The sequence below is a fragment of the Euprymna scolopes genome, chromosome 2 (genome assembly GCF_053919585.1).
Source record: "Euprymna scolopes isolate OS-2025 chromosome 2, ASM5391958v1, whole genome shotgun sequence".
NCBI classification, from domain to species: Eukaryota; Metazoa; Mollusca; class Cephalopoda; order Sepiida; family Sepiolidae; genus Euprymna; species Euprymna scolopes.
In genome coordinates this window covers 84,255,231-84,273,736 of record NC_136483.1, presented here as the reverse complement: position 1 = coordinate 84,273,736, position 18,506 = coordinate 84,255,231, and the positions used below count along the sequence as shown (strand labels likewise).

The window sequence follows — 18,506 nt, the reverse complement described above, 5'->3', positions numbered from 1 at the left end:
CTTCAGTTATAATTTTTTCATTTTTTTATTTTTTATTTTTAGAGCTGCCAAAAAAGCTAAACTGCTAAGCTCTTCTGTGTCTAAACGCTGCCTCTTGTTGGGTGCTGGCTATGTATCCAGGCCTGTTGTTGATTACCTTATGCGAGATAAGACCACGCATGTGACTGTTGGTAAAGTTGAATTTTTTTCTGTTTTACTTTTCTTTTTGCAATATAGCTAATGGCTTTAATTGGATTGTCATGTGTGAACCCTGTTGTCTTGTTTTCTTTAGAGCTGGAATTTCTCTGGCATTTGTATGTAGGGGAAGGTGGGTGTTGCTTTATAGCTGAGTTATTTCATCTTGAAAGTATTGCCGTTATAAGCTTCAGTGGAAAATCTATTGAGCCACGGAGTTGAATCATTTATGATCAAAAGATCTCAACAAAAAACTTCAAACCAATGTTTGTAATTATAGTTTTAAAGAGTTCTCCTTTTCTCCTAAATAATTCTCCGTTTGTTCTTCGTGGCATATTTCTCAAATATTCTGATTGAATTGGCCAAGGCAATTATCCTTAACCACTGAAGACATCTTTGGCAGGCTAGATGCAAAATTTCTCGTCCATTTTTTTTTTTTTTTTTTTTTTTTTTTTTTTTCTGTAAGCTATATTGATGAGAGAAGGCATCAAGAAACACTGTTCCTTCCATTTCAATATGATCACCAACTTGCCGACATTCAATGACTTTCACTTCATTAATATCTGCTGCATAGAAGAAAGCCATCTAAAATAACATTAAATTGACATATTTCTTAGTTGGACTTATTTTAAGTTGCAAAATACAGTTAGTTTCATAAGGTATTTCTCGTATTTATTAAATATATATATATTCACTCAAACTATCTAGGTTTCTTCAAAATGACAGACCAATGAAAATGCTAGGTTAAACTTAAGCGTGACAAACCAACAAAATTGTCTATTCAATCTACTGATGAAAATGCAAATTTCAATTTCAACACTTGTACTATCACCAGGATGTATGTACATTTCATGGAAACTTGTGCAAATCTTGGACAATCAGATAAAACTTCTATCAACAATCAAGACTGAGGCATGGTATATTTTAGACACAGGTTTATTGATCATCAAAAAAGAGTTTATTGTGAGCGTTAAGTAATTCTTGAAATAAAAAAAAAATGTAGTTTCAAGTATAAATCTGGTTAGAGAAGCTTTCCCAGGCAAAAATTTAATTCAGCAGAAACGTGGGCATCTGGTTTTAACACGAAAAGGTCAATCCTAGAGAATTCAACAAGATTCAATCATTTTATAAAGCTACTCTGGAATCTGATTAGTTCGTTGTTATCATATGTGGTTATAAATAGAATGGAGACAGTACAGTAAGATGACGATGCTCAAAATATCAGAATATTTTGAGAGATAGAAAATAGCTGCATGTTATCATGAAGTAAACAACAAAAGGAGACAAACAATTTGAGTTCTTCTTCATTATTGTAACGAAATTCGAAAAATGAAATATTGAATTTCGAGTGAAGTCCATGGTATCTACTGAATTGTCATGTTGCAGTAATGAAAATAGCCAAAAATTATGAAAAACGATACGGTGGAAAATTATTAATGAAAAGTTTTCAACGACAATTAGCAAAATTGAAGTTTTGCTAAATTGGCCCCAAATTTTCAGTTTTTAGAAGATATTTACCTCCCTTTTGTTACAATTAGAACTTTTTTTTTTTTTTTGCAAAACTCAGTTTTCGATAATTGTCTGTGAAAACTATCTTCATTAATAATTACCTTGTTTTTCGTAAGTTTTAGATATGTTCATTATTATGACATGACAATTCAGTAAATACGATTGGTTTCACTTGAAATTGAGGTACTTGTACAGTTTAATCAAGACATTAAAAAATGAAAATATCGAGAGAAAAAAAAAAGTTTAAATTATCCATATCCATTATGGAATGATGTTCTCCGAAAAAAAAATTTCACTTAATTTCATCAAGTAGTTTTTTACAGCGAAAAAACAATTTAGTATGATACCGAGCAAAAGGTTCGATTTTTAGGAAAAACAGCTAGTATTAAAGATGGGGAGGAAGTGTCGGCGCTTTAACTGAAGTTATCTCCCATGGCGTTTATAAAATTCAAACAAAATTTATTTTTTTTTTAAATCCAAGATGTCTACCATCAACGTGCTCTCATAAAAACGTGTTTTTCCGCTGTAAAAAAAAACAAACTACTCTATCAAATTAGTGAAATTTTTTTTCGGAGATCTTCAGTTCAAAACGGATACGTACAATATAACCTTTTTTTTTTTTTTTTTTTTTTTTTTTTCAATATTTTAATTTTTTAATGTCTTAATTAAACTGTACAAGTACCGAAATTCAATATTTCAATTTTCGAATTTCGCTCCAAATAACAAAGAAGAACTGGAATTTACCGGTGATATCTTTTGGGGAAATTCACTAAGAAATAAAGGCCAACTAAGGGAGATAAATGATAGGGAATCTATATAAAAGAACAACATTGTTTTAAACTTGAATATTGCAGACTGATATACAAACAGAACTCTTTTTAGAGAGATAATGTACATCAAAAATAAGTAGCGTCCATGCAAATTGTGATCAAATTTCACCATGACAGATGAAACTTAATCAACCTACGGCCAAAATCGATCATTAAGTAACTTTTTTATTGTGATTTTATGACTATAAAAATCAATTCCTGATAATTAATATCCAATAAAGTATTAAACCTGATATTTTTTATTCTCTGTCAACAGCTTCCCAATTAAAAGATGATCTGGATGTGATTGCCAAGTCTTGTCCTGATGCTGATTACATGACCATTGACATCACCCGCAGCTCCACTGAACTGGAAAACCTTATTAATGACCATGACATCGTAATCAGGTAAAAAAAAGTATTCCACTCGCCTCTTACATTTGCGCTTGCTAACAAGATTTTTATATTAAAAAATCTGTTTTGTTAGAAACAAGAATTTTAATCTCAGTCAAAGTTAAATATAGATTTAAAAAAAAAAAAAAAATATATTTTCATGTAGCCAGTTATGAAAACAGATTTTGTTTTTAATTTCATGAAATTAATTACTGGTAACTCTAGATAGAGTAAAATAATTTTAAATATACCAAACTTAATCAAAATTTTTTCCGATTGGCTATGATACAAAACTGCATCTGGCGGTGCAACCCCAATTTACGAGTTTTCTATTTCCAATTAGATTTTTTAAAATAAGCTTAAATGACTATTCACTTTGAAAATGCTAGTATTTTTTTTTTTTTTTTTTTGCCACCAAGCGTTCAACGAGACGTGTCACCTAGTATTTTTTTCAAGTTTGGCAATTGAGGGGGTGAGGCAAAAAATGACAAATACAATTTGTTGGGGGGGGGCATTTGAAACATAAAATAACGATAAATTTAATTTTTATGAGACAACTCTGTACTTTCACCTAACAATTTCATAAACAAAACAAACCCCAAAATATGACAAATTCAATGGGGGGGGGTACATTAGAAACATAAAATGACAAAAAATTTCATTTAATTGTTTTTGGAATTAATTATTGGTAGATCTTCATTTTTTTAGGGGTTAAATGATGCTGGGTCACATAAAAAATTACTACAGAATCTTTGACTGCTTCGAATGCACACACCTTTTAAAAACAAAAAGGTTCCCCTCCTCAAAAAAAAAAAAAGCAAATTGAAAAATCCCCTCCCCCCAATCAAATCAAAAATTTCCTTTATTTACAAAAAAAAAGCCAGTGAAAAAAGTGCCCTTACAAAAAATAAAAAAAACGCACACGTTAATGTTTATAAATGTTATTTTTTTAGGTTCCCAAATCATGAGTTTTCTTAGGACAGTGGGCAAAACAGTTCCCAAGTTACCTTTTTCCCTTCATTCGCGTTCCAGGTTCAAGCCTGCCTACGTGGCTAATTTAAAAAAAAAAAAAAAAAAAAAAATTTGCGATCGCACAGGCATTCACTGCTTTTTTTTTTTTTTTTAGGAGGGGGGGGGGGTCTTTCCATGCTGAATATCCGGAGAATAGTTTTTTCTTTGTGTCACTTCTGCCGAAATATCTGATGGAGAGGATATCACATACTTCTTTTTTTTTTCTTTTTTTTTTTTTTTTTGAGGGGGGGGGGTCGATTACATTTACATGTTTTTATCCGTTCTTTTATTTTTGAAATTGTTGTGGAGGTATCCACGTTGGCCATGATGAAAATGATTAGTATAGTAAGTGTGTTCCAAACAGAACTTCATGTCAACCCAGGCGACTTATGCTAATGTGTATATGTATGTATATATATATATATATATATATATATATATATATATACACACACACACACAATCTGAATTTTATATTGGTCCATTACAAGTCATGAAACAAAAGTGGAGGTACAGTTTATATAGAATCTTTTTTCTTATTCTACTAAAGCTGAATTACTGTTTCCCCAAGATTTTTCCTATATATTTAAATTACACAAAATTAATTTTGGACTTATAAATAGAGCTTAAAACATTGCTTTAAAATAATTATAGCTTTGGCATGACATAGATTTATAATTTTACATCATGTTTCAAAACATGAATCAAACATAAACAATAATAAAATAACTAAATTAATGGTTAAACAATATCACTAACATTGCAATTTTTTTAATAGTTCCAAACAATTTATCTTGCTTTAACTATGTTTTAGTGTATGATTCAAGTTGTGTTTACAGTGATTGCTGACATAATAATCCTTTGCTTGGGCAAAGGTCTGCAAAGTCCATTAATTCTAGTAATTAGTATTATGGATTTGATATATATATTTATCTTTTAAAAAGTTTTGTAATTGAGTTCTATTAAAAACTTCCATTTTAATTGTTCTAATTATCCATAATTTACATATAATGCAAGTGACAATTTTATTTTTTGGCCCCGCCTCCTTTCATATATATATATATAGTGACACATAAGTATACATGTTATTTTCTGTTATATCTCTCGTTTATGTTCGTCATTTTGGCTGATAACTATTAAATAGGTTATTAGACTTGGGAACATGAAATTTAGTAGAAATGATCTCGATTGTCCTGTCTATGTGTTTCCCTTATGTTGAGCATTTTATGTTTCAGCCTCCTTCCGTACTCATTCCATCCAATGATTGCCAAAATTTGCATTGCTCAAAAGCGAAACATGGTGACTGCCAGTTACGTTAGCCCAGCAATGAGGGAACTTCACCAAGCGTAAGTATCCGACGATTGCCAAGTTTTTGTTAATATTACCCGCCCTATGAGACACAATTTTTCACATGCAAAAATATTTCTGAATGATCAAAAACATTTTTCAGATGAGGATTGATTATTCTTAAGACTACTGTTCTCATCTTAAGTTTTATTTTCACAACATAAGAACCCGTGGCATAGTGGATAAAGTACTTGGTAAAATTCAGTTGTAAAGTTACTCTTCTGGAAGTTGAAGGTTTAATTCTCTGCGAACAACATTCAAAATACAATTGCAAATTACTAAGGATTTCTACCCAGTAATGACTAATGGAACAAAAACATTTTATCCATGTGGATTAAATAAAAGGTTCCGTTCGAAATTCTGTACACTCAAGATGAGAATAGTAATCCAAATAATACGAACAATCAATTCTCATCTCCAAAATTCAGAAACATAATAAAAAAAAAAAAAAAAAAAAAAACATGGTGAAATAGAATTATAAACTTGTTATACAACTCTTAAATTTAGAGATAACCTAAGAGTCAGAAGTGGCAAATCAGATGCAAGCAGATGGGGGGGGGGGGCTCTGATTAAATGACGAAAGCATAGAGGGGGGAATTAGTTATGTAATGTCAGTCTTGTAAGCAAATCCTTATAAACAATGAATGTTAAAACTCTGAATAGAATTTTCTATTTATTTTATTGCATTTTTTATTTCAATAAATATATTCAATTAATAAAAAAAACTTTAAATAATTTTACAGGGTTTAATTATTAAAGTTACAATGTGATGAGAAAAACACAAAAAATTCTCTCATACAGGGCTCTACAGACAAACTTCTCTTTAGTTGACCTTTGACAACTAAACATTTTCGTTTACTAGCCAAACCCATATGATTTTTAGAATATGACATCTTCGTTCTGTGATGAGTATGTACAGCATATAGATTTTTCTGTGTTTTTCTTTAATTCTAAATGTACAACAAATTTTATGTTGATACTTGAAGGTATAAATATTCTCAGTGCGAGAATAGAATTACACATTGCTTGATGTGGAAGGGGGAAAATCTGCCCTTAATTTATTAGATAAATGGTTCCATTCAAAATTCTGTACAGATCTCCCAGTTCAACAAGACAGTCAAAACGTGAGAGTAACATCCAAGTCTGAATAACACAAATGTTATATAAAGATTTTGTCCATCTGTTACTAATTTTTTTAAAACAAAAATACATTGCAGAAGTTTTCTCTTCAAAACATAAGAGATCTTAACTATTAAATAGTAAATAATAAATTCCCAACAAATAAAGTGGATGCAATGACCAGAAATCTTCAGTCTGAGTTTCTACCGATTAATCTATTTGGACTTATAAATAAAGCTTAAAACATTACCTTAATCATAATTATAGCTTTGGCATAATATAGATTTATGTAATGTTTTAAAACCTGAATCAAACATAAGCAATAATAAAACAATAAATGAATGGTTAAACAATATCACTGACATTGGAATTCTTTTAATAGTTCAAAGCAATTTATTTTGCTTTAACTATGTATTAGTATATGATTCAATTTGTGTTTACAGTGATTATTGACATTCGGGCATAATAAATCTGTTAATTTCAGTAATTAGTATTATGGATTTAATATATACATTTATCTTTAAAAAGAAGCTTGTTGAGAAAGTTTGCATTAAGCAGAAATGATCAAGACAGATGTTCAAGGGAGGTAATTCAAAATACTTTCTTCACATGATTTATCATCCTTTAAAACATTGCATAGAAGACTGATCTAGTAATTGCTCTTATATAGTAAGTTATTGGGAGAATCATATAATAGAAAAGTATTTTATGGAAGGTTGTCGATACTTATCTTCCTTAAAGGTTGATATTCAGACTGCTCAAAATTAGTTGATGAAAACAGAAGTCTGAACTTTTTTTTAATAAAGATGCATCCAAGCAACTGTCTGTTAAATTTAAGTCTGAAGTAGTATTTTGGAATTGTCTATGCATTCCTTTAAGTGGCTCTATTTGTGACCTGAATGTAACACAAAAGTTTGAACTTGTATTTTTATTGTTAAACTTGTAAATTGAATGAATACATATTAGCATCCTTATAAGAGGCTTTATCTAGCATGCTTAAGTTTTAAATAGAATTTTCCTTGATCTTTCATACCTAAATTTTTACTGTTATTTTCATCCCAAACAAGGCACAGTGCCACTTTGACATAAGAGGGTACTACTTGAAATTAAATTCACAGGGCTACTATGTAGGGAGTTGGGCAGTGAGATGTTTTTTCACATTACACTTGAACTTCTGCATCTTAGTATAGTCAGGAAGCAGAGACCCAAGAGGAAATTCCAGAGTCTAGCAGTTCAAGGGAAGAAGCTATTTTGAGTAGAAGGCTTTCTTGCATCTAAGGATCTCTACAGTGTAGGGATGGGATTTTGTTGCTTGTCTGGTTTTGGGCAGTATCGATGTTGTGGGGGTACAAGAGCTTTGACTTCATCATAGCACATTCCATTAAAATACTTATAAAACCAGCACAGAGGTGCCACATTTTGGCTATGGAAATGGCATTACTGTTGATCTGACAGTTTAATTTGAAAAAAAAAAAAACAACATTTTTATTACTAATTGGTATCATGGGTGCGATACTGCAGGGTAACTCTTCCTTATCAATATTGTAACAATGTTTAACGTGAGATAAGTATGTTACACAAAAATAATCTTTAAATTAAAGTTCAGTTCCATTGTGTTGAACAGTTTTAAAATTATTTGCGAAATAATAAAGTTACACAGGTTAGCAACTAGAAGATGCCAGATGAGATTCAGGTTGCATCCGAAAATTTAAGGCCGTTATTTTGACAGCTGGAAATTTAGGAAATTTGGTTGGAAAATTTGTAAATTTGTAACGTTATTATTTACAATTTCTTCTTTAAAAACAAATGTGCTAAAAAAAAAGAAAGATAAATTCAGATTTTGATAAATATGGTGAACCGATGTGAAAATGATAAAGAATAAACTTGATTTTTCTCTCCCAATTCTAGTAGGAGCCTCACTGTACATAAAGAAGTTAATATAGAACACATCAGTAAAAGCTAAGCTATCTAAAAATAATTTTTGTTTGAGTCTTTATCAACTGCTGAAAAATCCATGTAAATCTATATTTCCAGTCTCTTTTTTTTTTTTCTTTTTTTTTTCCCCCACACTGGAGACACCACTTATTAAGACCTAATAACCACTCAAGGATAAGGGTTAATGAATATGTAGTCACTGAGACAACATCGTATTAATAGTTAGTAGTGGAAATGGAGTAGGAATGGATTATTTAGAGGGAGGGGACCTCAACAAGAACTTGTTTGCATTGGACAAAGACAATCATATTGTAGTTGGCTGGAAAGCAGGCCAGCGGAACAGTTCAACAAGCAGGCAGTTTTAGGAAAAAAGTTTGGATGAGTTACAAGCTAATCAGGAATTCATTAACTACAATCCCATGCATAATCATCATATTCGGTTTAACATCCGTTTTACATGCTGGCATGTATTGGATGGCTTAAAAGAAATTGAGGTACTTGTACAGTTTAATCAAGACATTAAAAAATGAAAATATCGAGAGGAAAAAAAAAAAAAAGTTTATATTGTACGTATCCGTTATGGAACAAAGTTCTCAAAAAAAAAAAATTTCACTTAATTTCATCAAGTATTTTCTTTGTTTTTTCGCTGTAAAAAAAAAAAAAAAAAAAATGTTATCATACCGAGCAAAAAGTTCCATTTTTAGGAAGAAAAGCTAGTAATAAAGATGGGGAGGGAGTGCCAGTGCTTTACAAGGTGTTATCTCCCTGTGGCGTGTTAAAAATTTCCATAATGGCTGACTTCAATGCACTCTCAAAAAAAACATTTTTCCACTGTAAAAAAAAACTACTGAATAAAGTTAAATGAATTTTTTTTTTTTTTGGAGATACATACAATATAACCTTTTTTTTTTTTTTTTTAAATGTCTGGATTAAACTGCAAGTACTGAAATTGATTCCAAAGTAACCTATCTCTGGCAGGTCTTTTTCCCTCAAGTCCATTTTTATCACTTTTTCCTGTGTTTTTTTGTTTTGGCTTTTCCTCAAAAACTGAACTACTATTTACTAACCCAAGAACTCTTATCCAGTCTTTCAACATAACCATAATCGATGATTGCATTCAGTTATTGAACCATATGTGCACATCTTAACCCTATGCATTTTTGTAATAAATTGTATTCTTGTTTTGATACTCAGTGCTGTGGATGCTGGCATCATGATCATCAATGAAGTTGGAGTCGATCCAGGAATCGATCATATGCTTGCAATGGAATGTTTTGATGAAGTGAAGACAAGTGGAGGCAAAGTAAGTTGTTTCAAGTTTTGATATTCATTTTAAACTTTTTTTTTTTTTAACCCCATTTTTTTCACATTTTGCCAACATAATTTTAATTAATTACATTTTCATTAACTCTATAAGTATAACAGTTCAATTTAATTTTGTAAGAAATATATTTCAATATTTTCTTAGAATGGTTATAGTCAGCTAATGTACTTCCTAACTTCCGGCATAGCGCTACCGGAAGCAGTGACAAAGCAAATCAGTTCTTTCACTTTTATTGTTCTTTAATATTTCTATTGTGAAGCGACTTATTGCTATAAAAATTAACAAAATTATATAAAGATAAAAATAACACAATTAGTCTTTATTTGCACTTTTAATAACATTAAAAAAATAACTTTTTATTTTTTAAAATTTTATAAGAAATGTATGTTTGTGAAATCATGAAAATGTGTTTTTTTTTTGTTTTTTTTTTAATTTAAAAACAAGTTTTTTATTTGAATTTATATAATAAATATTTATGAAATAAATTAAATTCAAAATAACACAATTTCAACCATTACAAAAAAAAACTCTCCAATACATAATATTCCCAAAATAATTTTTAAAGATTTTAAAGTATTTTCATTAATTGTTTAAAAAAATAATAAATAAATAAAATGGATTTCAATAATTCTTGATTAAAATAAGACTGAAAAAAACTTTTCAATGATTATTAAATGATAAAAAGAACAATTGGAAAAACATAAAAAAAGAGTACATGCGCAGGGGAGATATAGGCATGAGAGAAAAAAATCAAAGGAACTGATTTGCTTTGTCACTACTTCCAGTAGTGCTATGCCGGAAGTTAGGAAGTACCTTAGCTGACTATAATTCTTAGAACATATGGTGGGTTAGAAATGTCACTAATGTGAACAGCACATTATTTCCGCGATTTCAAATTAACCTCAACATGGTATACTTTGTAATTCTTGAAGAGAAAAGAAAATGGGGACAGTTTCTCTCTAATATTATCATTTTTAAAATAAGTTACTTACTAGTTGTTTTTTTTTTGTTTTTGTTTTTTACTGGAAAAAAAGGTCCTGTTAGACTATGTTGTTTTTGAAAAAATTCAGATAACATTTTAATGAACTACTGCGAGGAGTCTTTATTTGAAAAGAGAAATCAATCTTTAGTTGCCTCGCTGTTTTCAATCGATTTTGGAGGGAAAGCATTTGAAAAGATAATAAAAAGATCTACCTGTGTTAAATGCGACCCCCACTCCAGTCATTTTTATAAATGAAGCAGTGTTTTTAAATGTTTCAAATGAAAATGGAGGATAAGCCTTTCAACAATAAATGAAAACATTTTTAATACTCGTTTCAATAATTTGAATTGTTCTCTATTCCATCTTTACCAACTAGGAGATTATTTGACTCCTCATTATTGATTGAAGAAGGCATATTGAACAGAGATCTTTGTCTGCATTAGGTTGTTAGGCTCCAATTTTGAGGAATATAAAGTTAACTCATAGTTACCATAATTCTTGGATTCATTCAGAACCAGTAGTATAACTTGTCAAACTCTTATCTATGGCTTAAATACAATCTCTTGTGTGTATTGCACCTGTGATAGTATACACATAATCAGTTAAAGAACACCATTTGAAGTTATTAAAAACGGAAATAAATCTTTTATCCGAATAACTGCTTTTGGCATTGAATAAATCGGAGGGAAGAAGAATGACAAGAAAACAACCAAATCAATACATTTTAATCTTGCTTTAATTTTTTTTTTTTCTCTTGAGAAATAAAATGCTTTTCTCTTCATAAAAGAAAATTTAATATCCTTGCCAATCGTTTGCAAAATTTTTTTCCTCTGTATTCTTTCAGATAACTTCATTTGTTTCTTGGTGTGGAGGTTTACCTGCTCCTGAGTTTTCTGATAGCCCCCTTCGTTATAAATTTAGGTGAGCAATTGTTTTATTTTGTGGATCAAACCATGTATATTTACATATCAATATGAATAATTTCTATCATCTATATATTAATGCTTTGGTGCTTATTGACATAATCCTTTTTAAATGGTTCTCATTTTTTTATATGGATTTTGTTGTGTAGAAAAGCAATATTTCAAATTTTAGTAGAAAGAAATTTTTTTTTAATTTATTTTTTTTTAGTTATTTAAAATTTTCAGATTTTCTTTGTGAATGGAATGATCGGGGTTGGATGAGTTTGTGTGTCTGATGTTCTTATAGTCTTGTTTCTTAGGCACTGAGTCATTTATTTAGAGACAAATGGGTCATCAGATGTTGTCTGCATTAACTGTCATCTTTCATAACTTCAGCTTCTTTTATGAAAACGCATGTGTATGGATATGTGACAAAAGATTATAAAAAAACAAAAACGTTTTACAGTACATAGATTCAGATTTTGTCAATGTACTTATTAATCAGCTGACATTTAAAGACTCCCAAACTACTTTTTGTAAGGATAGAAATGATAAACATAAGCCTCACACACATGTCTGCCTCAAGTACTCCCTGCTGGAAAAAGAGCCAACCATTATTTCTTCAATTCTTGCCAGAATCTCATTCACAAAATCTCATTTCACCACTCCTCTATAATTGAGTTAGACTGCCATCTTTGTCAATAAGCTTCCAAAAATTATGATTTGGCATCCAGCAGCAATTGTAGCCCCTATCCACTCACAGATAGCATTTCTAAAGGGAGTTTGTAATTATTATTACCCATTGTCTATATATTTCTCTACAATGTCATTTTATTTAAGTAGAAACTTGAACTACATTTAGTGATGAGGCCCCAGTTTTGGAGCTTTGAGAGTGTGGAATCATCTCTTAGTACCATTACTTCTATGTCCATTCCATAGTGTAATATGTTCTGTTGTCATGAAACCATCATCCCGGACACTACCATTTCGGGATTTTTTACTAGTGAGATTATAAAGGAAATGTGAGTTAACTGTTCCAGAAATGAAAGCATCCTTTTGTCATTTATGATCAATATTGTTTTGGTTCTTTTGTGATGTTATTGCCTTCTAAGCATTTGCTAATATTGTTTAGATAAATTTTGAAATGCTAATCACCTTGATACACTGTTTAAACTATTGTGAAGAAGGTTTTATATAATTGTAATTCATCCTTTTTGGTTGATTTTTTTTCAGTTGGTTTCCTAAAGGTGTCCTGATGAATTTATTGGCTGGAGCCAAATATATGGAAGATGGACAGGTAAACCATATTCATACACCTTAAGGTTGATTTCATAAGCTTTTAATGAATTGAGGTGGAGAGAAAAATAATATTTGGGAATAGTTTGGAATTCTATTAGTATAACAAGAAGAATCTGCAAAAAATTTTCACTAAAATTACATTGGTCCTACATCTTGTTTATAGTTTTGATATTTAGGATGCTGCGAGTCTCCCATACTCCAATGTTGGCAACATCTCATACAGTCAGGTCCAAATGATCTCGTCTCTTCTATGCAGCTTCTTTCTCATAGAAGAGATGTTGCTAGATTTTCTCTATTCTAATTTTATTATTTTCATACTAAGTGCTCAACTGAGCTACTGTCTATGCCCTCTTGGCTGTAAAAAAACATTTACAGCAAGAGCTCATTTAGCTACCATCATTGCAAAGTACAAAAAATATAGAAGTAAATAAAATTTGAGAACAATCAACTTCAAAAACAATAAAAATTGTTTATATATATATATATATATATATATATATATATATATATATATATATATATATATATATATATACAGCATTAAATGACCCAAAGAGGTTAAACAACAAAAACCAAACAATGTTCGTGAACTGGATTTCTCCAAGAACTTCTCATCTGTGAAACACAATATACCAGGAATGCTTCCCTGCTTTAAACAACATAGCTGTCTTCAAGTCCATATCAACAAATACTTGTCAAGCAGTCCTTTTAAGTAATCAAAGCCTTCCCTTTATAGCAATCCTCTCATATTATTAATCATCAATCAAACTGACAATTGCTTTAACTGTTATCCTTGAACAGGCTATAGTAAGTGTTGGCTCACGAATACGAAAAACATAAAAACCTACGTACTATGCATTTTCATGGCTTCCACATCTTCTTCAATTGACTACACTCTCTAGTATCCAGGATATCCAAACGTATTATGAAATTACTGCACGAGTGGCACGCTCTACATGGCCAAATTACGGGAGACTGAATGCACAAGGCAACCATAATCTCATCAATACCAAGTTTCTGATAAAGCATCATTAATGGAATCTCTTCATCCGATTTATAGTTATACATCTATTCAACCATAGCAGGATCATTATTTCAAGGTCATTTGCAGATCAGAAATGTTTTTGGGCTAGAGTCTCACTGCAATATAATCTTCTATATGTGTGACTTGAAGGAGCTTTGGAAAATTGTCTCTTAGTTGCCATGATTTCCAGGGTTATCCTGACAAAAATGAGTGTGAAGAAAGGATTTCAGATAAATAAACTTTGCTTTACTTTTATCGCAATTCAGTAAATTTGCATTGATAATTACTTATTGAATTCCAGAAGCATTGATATATTTACTAGTTATGCATAAAAATAAATTTATAGAGTAAAATATGGATACATTTAAAGTACTTCATGTCAAGACAAGATAAACTTTACATAGTTTAGTTATAGTTTTATTTTACAAGCTTTGAACTTGATTTGTTTTGTCATGCAAAATGTTGGTCAGATCTACTTAATAGATGCACACAACAATAAAAAAAAAATTGGTACATTTTAGATTAGGATTCATCTTAACCAAATTCTTTTATAGTCATAATTTGAATTCCTATTGAACTTGTTTTCTAAAAACAATTTTTTTTTTTCTCCCCTTGAGATTTTTTTTTTTTTTTTTTAAATTTTATCTCTAGGGATTAGTTGCCTTAGAGCAATCTGTAAGACAGGGATTATTCCTACCAAATTTCAAGTTCTAAGGTTTAATAATCTAAAAATGAAATAAATACTGTTTGTCTTATATATTAGCTTGTTTGTTTCAACTAAAATGACAGCATACATTTTTTCATTGCAAAATTCCAGAGCACACAGATATGCACGTTTTTTTTTTTTTTGTTTTTTTTTAATTGTCCAGATTAAAGAATTGTATTAATGATTCTGTCAAGTTTAGAAATGTAGAAAGTAATAAACAAAAAAACGAGTAACTTTATTAAAAGAAATCCTGTTCACTTCATCAGGAGAGATTTATAACCATAGTTTTTCAATAAAAAATATTTCACTTAATATTGAGAATGAAATATTTAAAAAAAATAAAATTTGGAATATGTTAAGAGATACATTTTTGAAATTATTACTGCTTGCACATGATCGTTAATATGTATTTGTGTGGTGCAATCTTAAACTTGTTATGGAATATATATTCTAAGCAACAAGGTGAATAATGTGAAAACATTTATTTTACCCTTCACATCAGTGCCAGAACCGTACATTTATTTCTTATACTCTTCTTGGGACAGGTATTTTCTGTGTGTTGTGTGTGTGTGCATATATATATATATAGAGAGAGAGAGAGAGAGAGGCAGACAAAGAAAGAAATGGACAACCAAGTGTATTATCTCATGTTTTTATTTTAAATAAGAAAAAATGTATGGCTGACATTTAAATTAAGCTTTAAAAAATTTTATCTATTGATTTATTTCTCTTCAGATTATGGATATCAAACCTGGCGGCAATTTGCTTGACTCAGTTCGTAAGCTTGACTTCCTTCCAGGCTTCAACCTTGAAGGTTTCCCTAACCGGGACTCCACCCAGTATTTAGATTTGTACGACATCAATGACGTCCACACCTGCATCAGAGGGACCATCCGATACGATGTAAATGGAAAAATCTTTTCTAGCATTACTTTTTTTTTTTTTTTTAAATTAATTATATCTGAGGCTATCTGTATCATGTTGTTAACCTGCATTTGTTTGTGCATTTACTACACAGGCAGTGATTGGCTACCTATTGTTTTCATCCAAATTAGATGTTTGAATTCGGTATTGTCCATAGTGTCAATCATTTAATCTCAGTCATTGCTGTAACAAAGATAATTTTTTCCAAACAAAACCACAACTTAAGTGTAAAGCAACAGTTTTATTTTGAGGTTAAAATGATATCTGGTTTCTCCACCAAATGACAGACTTGAAAAGTGGAAGTATCTATATACATAGAAAGAGTTGAGTTTTTTTTCTCTCTCTGACATTGATATTAAAAGCCTACTTTTTCTGTTTAAAAATTAAAACAAACTTAATATACTCAGTCATAGTTATGTGAGCAGCTACATGAAGGGTAACTAATTTGCATTTTTTTCTTTTTTTCAACTTTCACCCCAAACAAGGCACAGTGCCACTTTGAAGTAAGGGACTACTATTGGGGACATAAGTTGCAGGGATTTTATAAAGGGAGTTGAGCAGCAAGATGTCTGTTCACATTACAATTGAACTTCTGCATGTTGGTACAGTTAGGAAAGCAGAATCCTGGAAGGGAATTCCAAAGTCTAGCATTTCTGAAGAAGAAACTATTGGAGTAGAAGGCTTTCTTACACCTAGGAATCTCTACTGTGTAGAGGTGGGATTTAGGTGCTTGTCAGGTTTGTGGGGGGTATCTACGTCGAGAAGGCACAAGTGCTTGAAGTTCATCAGAACATTCACCATTAATATACTTGTAGAACAGGCAGAGGGATGCAAAATTTTGTTGATGGGAAAGAGGCTGAAGCTTAGATGACAGTTCAGGGCCTATGAGGTTGTCAACTCTTTTTTGAACCCTGTCCCAGAATAAAACAAGTAGCAGATGCACCAGCCCAAATGTGACAACAGTACTCTATACAGTGATACCATATGATCTGATTTTCCTTTGCGGACCATTGTGCTATATCCTGTCAAAAGGCAAAGATGACTACCACTCTACCCTCCCCTGCTTTTTCCAGTGAACGGTATATACAATAAGAGATTACAGTTAGGATATCTGCTGGGGAATGGGTTTGTCTAAATCCATATTGATGGTCGGCCGGAAATTTAGCAGCTGTAAGGTGATGGACTAGAGCTTGATTAATTATGGACTCAAATATTTTGGCGAAAAGCGAGAGGAGGTTAATGGGGCGATAATTTAATGGGTCAGTTTTTTCGCCAGAATTCTTGAAAACTGGTACCATAGAAGCAGTTTTCCTGTAGTCAGAAAAGCAAGATTTGTTAAGGCATTTGTTGTACAGTTTAAAGAAAACTGGAGCAACCTTAGCGGAGAATTTTTTTTAATGGCACGGTTGGGATGGGATCGGGTCCACATGCTTTCAAGGTGTCTATGTTTTTTATGATACCATGCAACTGAGAAGGGGTGATTTTCAGATCATTTACTGTGACATCGGTCTGAAAAGGAAAGTCAGGGAAGGGAGTGGTTTGCTGGGTCCAATATGGAGAGTGAGGCAAACCGACTGGCAAGCCTTCTCGTTTGTCATGCAAACAATCTCATGATAGTTTGATAGTGGGGGAATTATTTACTCCAAAAATCATGTGTTCCTAATTTCTGTGCTTTTTATGGTTTCTTATTGGACGATTTTAACTGAATTTTATTTATTTATCCGTAGTTTCTACATTGTGCATAATTGCGTAGAATTAAGAATGAAAACGTTTTAGCAAGCGACCTTGTTGATGTGTATGCAAAACTTCTCTACCAAACCTCCTCTCTGAATACTTGGTCTACAGACTTGAAACTTGATATATAGAGTATTTGGACCTCGGGAACTCTTTGATTTGATTTTTAGCTGGCAAAAATCGCCAAGTCGTCCAAATTGGGGGGGAAAAAAAACAGTTGACCTTGGCAGAAGTAAATCTAACTTCTGAGCATGCATACATATATATTTTTTAGTTTGAACTTGCTTTATTTTTAGCTTTTTTATCCATCTGGCTATAGCTTAGACGTTCACAGCAAAAGCTGAAATGCTAAATAACGACTAAGCCTGGAGCGCTGAATGTTTTAGTTTCGATTCTAGCTCATGGCACCAAAGTCATTTTTTTTTTTTTTTTTTTTTTTTTTTCAACTTTTGAAGCCATTAATGTATATATTGGGTACAATATCAATAAAGAATTTGCTCTATAAAAATAAATACGAAATTATCATGAATGAAAATATATTTAAACATATTTTACAATCAGGCAACACCAAGCAGCCTGCTAGAGAAATAATAAAACACAGATTTATATATCTAATCTATCTTTTGATCAGATATGGACATATACTTGTGTGTTCACTATATGAACTGTGATCATCCCGTTTCTTTTGCCAGTCCAATGTTGTTTGTTCCCGTCAGTGTTGCAACAAAGAAATTCTTCCTCCAAACAAAACTATCATAACAATATTTTTAAATAATAATGCTAGTTTTTTAATATAATTTTTAAATGATAATAATAATGTTTTTAAATAAGATTTTTAAAATGTTTACATTTTTAGTATTACAAGTGGTACTTATTTCCCCAAGGTTGAGTGGCAAACTTGAACAATGATGTTTTGCCTGACCATATCAAAACAAATTAGTTCCATTAAAACGTTCCTTTAGCTAAGAGCCACTAGGGGCTCAATCTTCCTAGAGAAGCGAACTGGTTCAACTGCCCAGCAACCCTGCGAAAATTCAACTATCTTTGCCTTACCTCCCAAAAGGCAGGCCTTGACTGCCTTTTCTTTCCCCTCTCCTGGAATATTTTTTACCCCTGACTGATTCTGAGCTTTGTTACTGATCACTATTTGACCACCCAGAGGTTGACCACCAACAATAACAGCCAGACCATTTTTATTTGAAAGAGCTTATCTACAAATAATATTGGGCATTTTCACACAGCATGACTTTCCCAGTTAAGTACTTTTGTTTTTTAAACTAAGAAAATATCTCTTAGATGGCGGACTCCAACCAGA

The 18,506-nt window shown here is 31.2% G+C and overlaps 1 protein-coding gene across 1 annotated transcript in view; it reads left to right on the top strand.

Moving 5' to 3' along the window:
* The window catches only part of LOC145293184 (alpha-aminoadipic semialdehyde synthase, mitochondrial-like), a 192,717-nt gene that overhangs the window by 161,746 nt on the left and 12,465 nt on the right, over positions 1-18,506 (top strand). Inside the window, exons 12-18 of the mRNA XM_080139673.1 lie at positions 43-170; positions 2,770-2,899; positions 5,131-5,241; positions 9,491-9,599; positions 11,447-11,523; positions 12,738-12,801; positions 15,269-15,436. Of these exons, the coding sequence (XP_079995799.1) occupies positions 43-170; positions 2,770-2,899; positions 5,131-5,241; positions 9,491-9,599; positions 11,447-11,523; positions 12,738-12,801; positions 15,269-15,436 (787 nt within the window). The remainder of the gene's footprint in view (positions 1-42; positions 171-2,769; positions 2,900-5,130; positions 5,242-9,490; positions 9,600-11,446; positions 11,524-12,737; positions 12,802-15,268; positions 15,437-18,506) is intronic.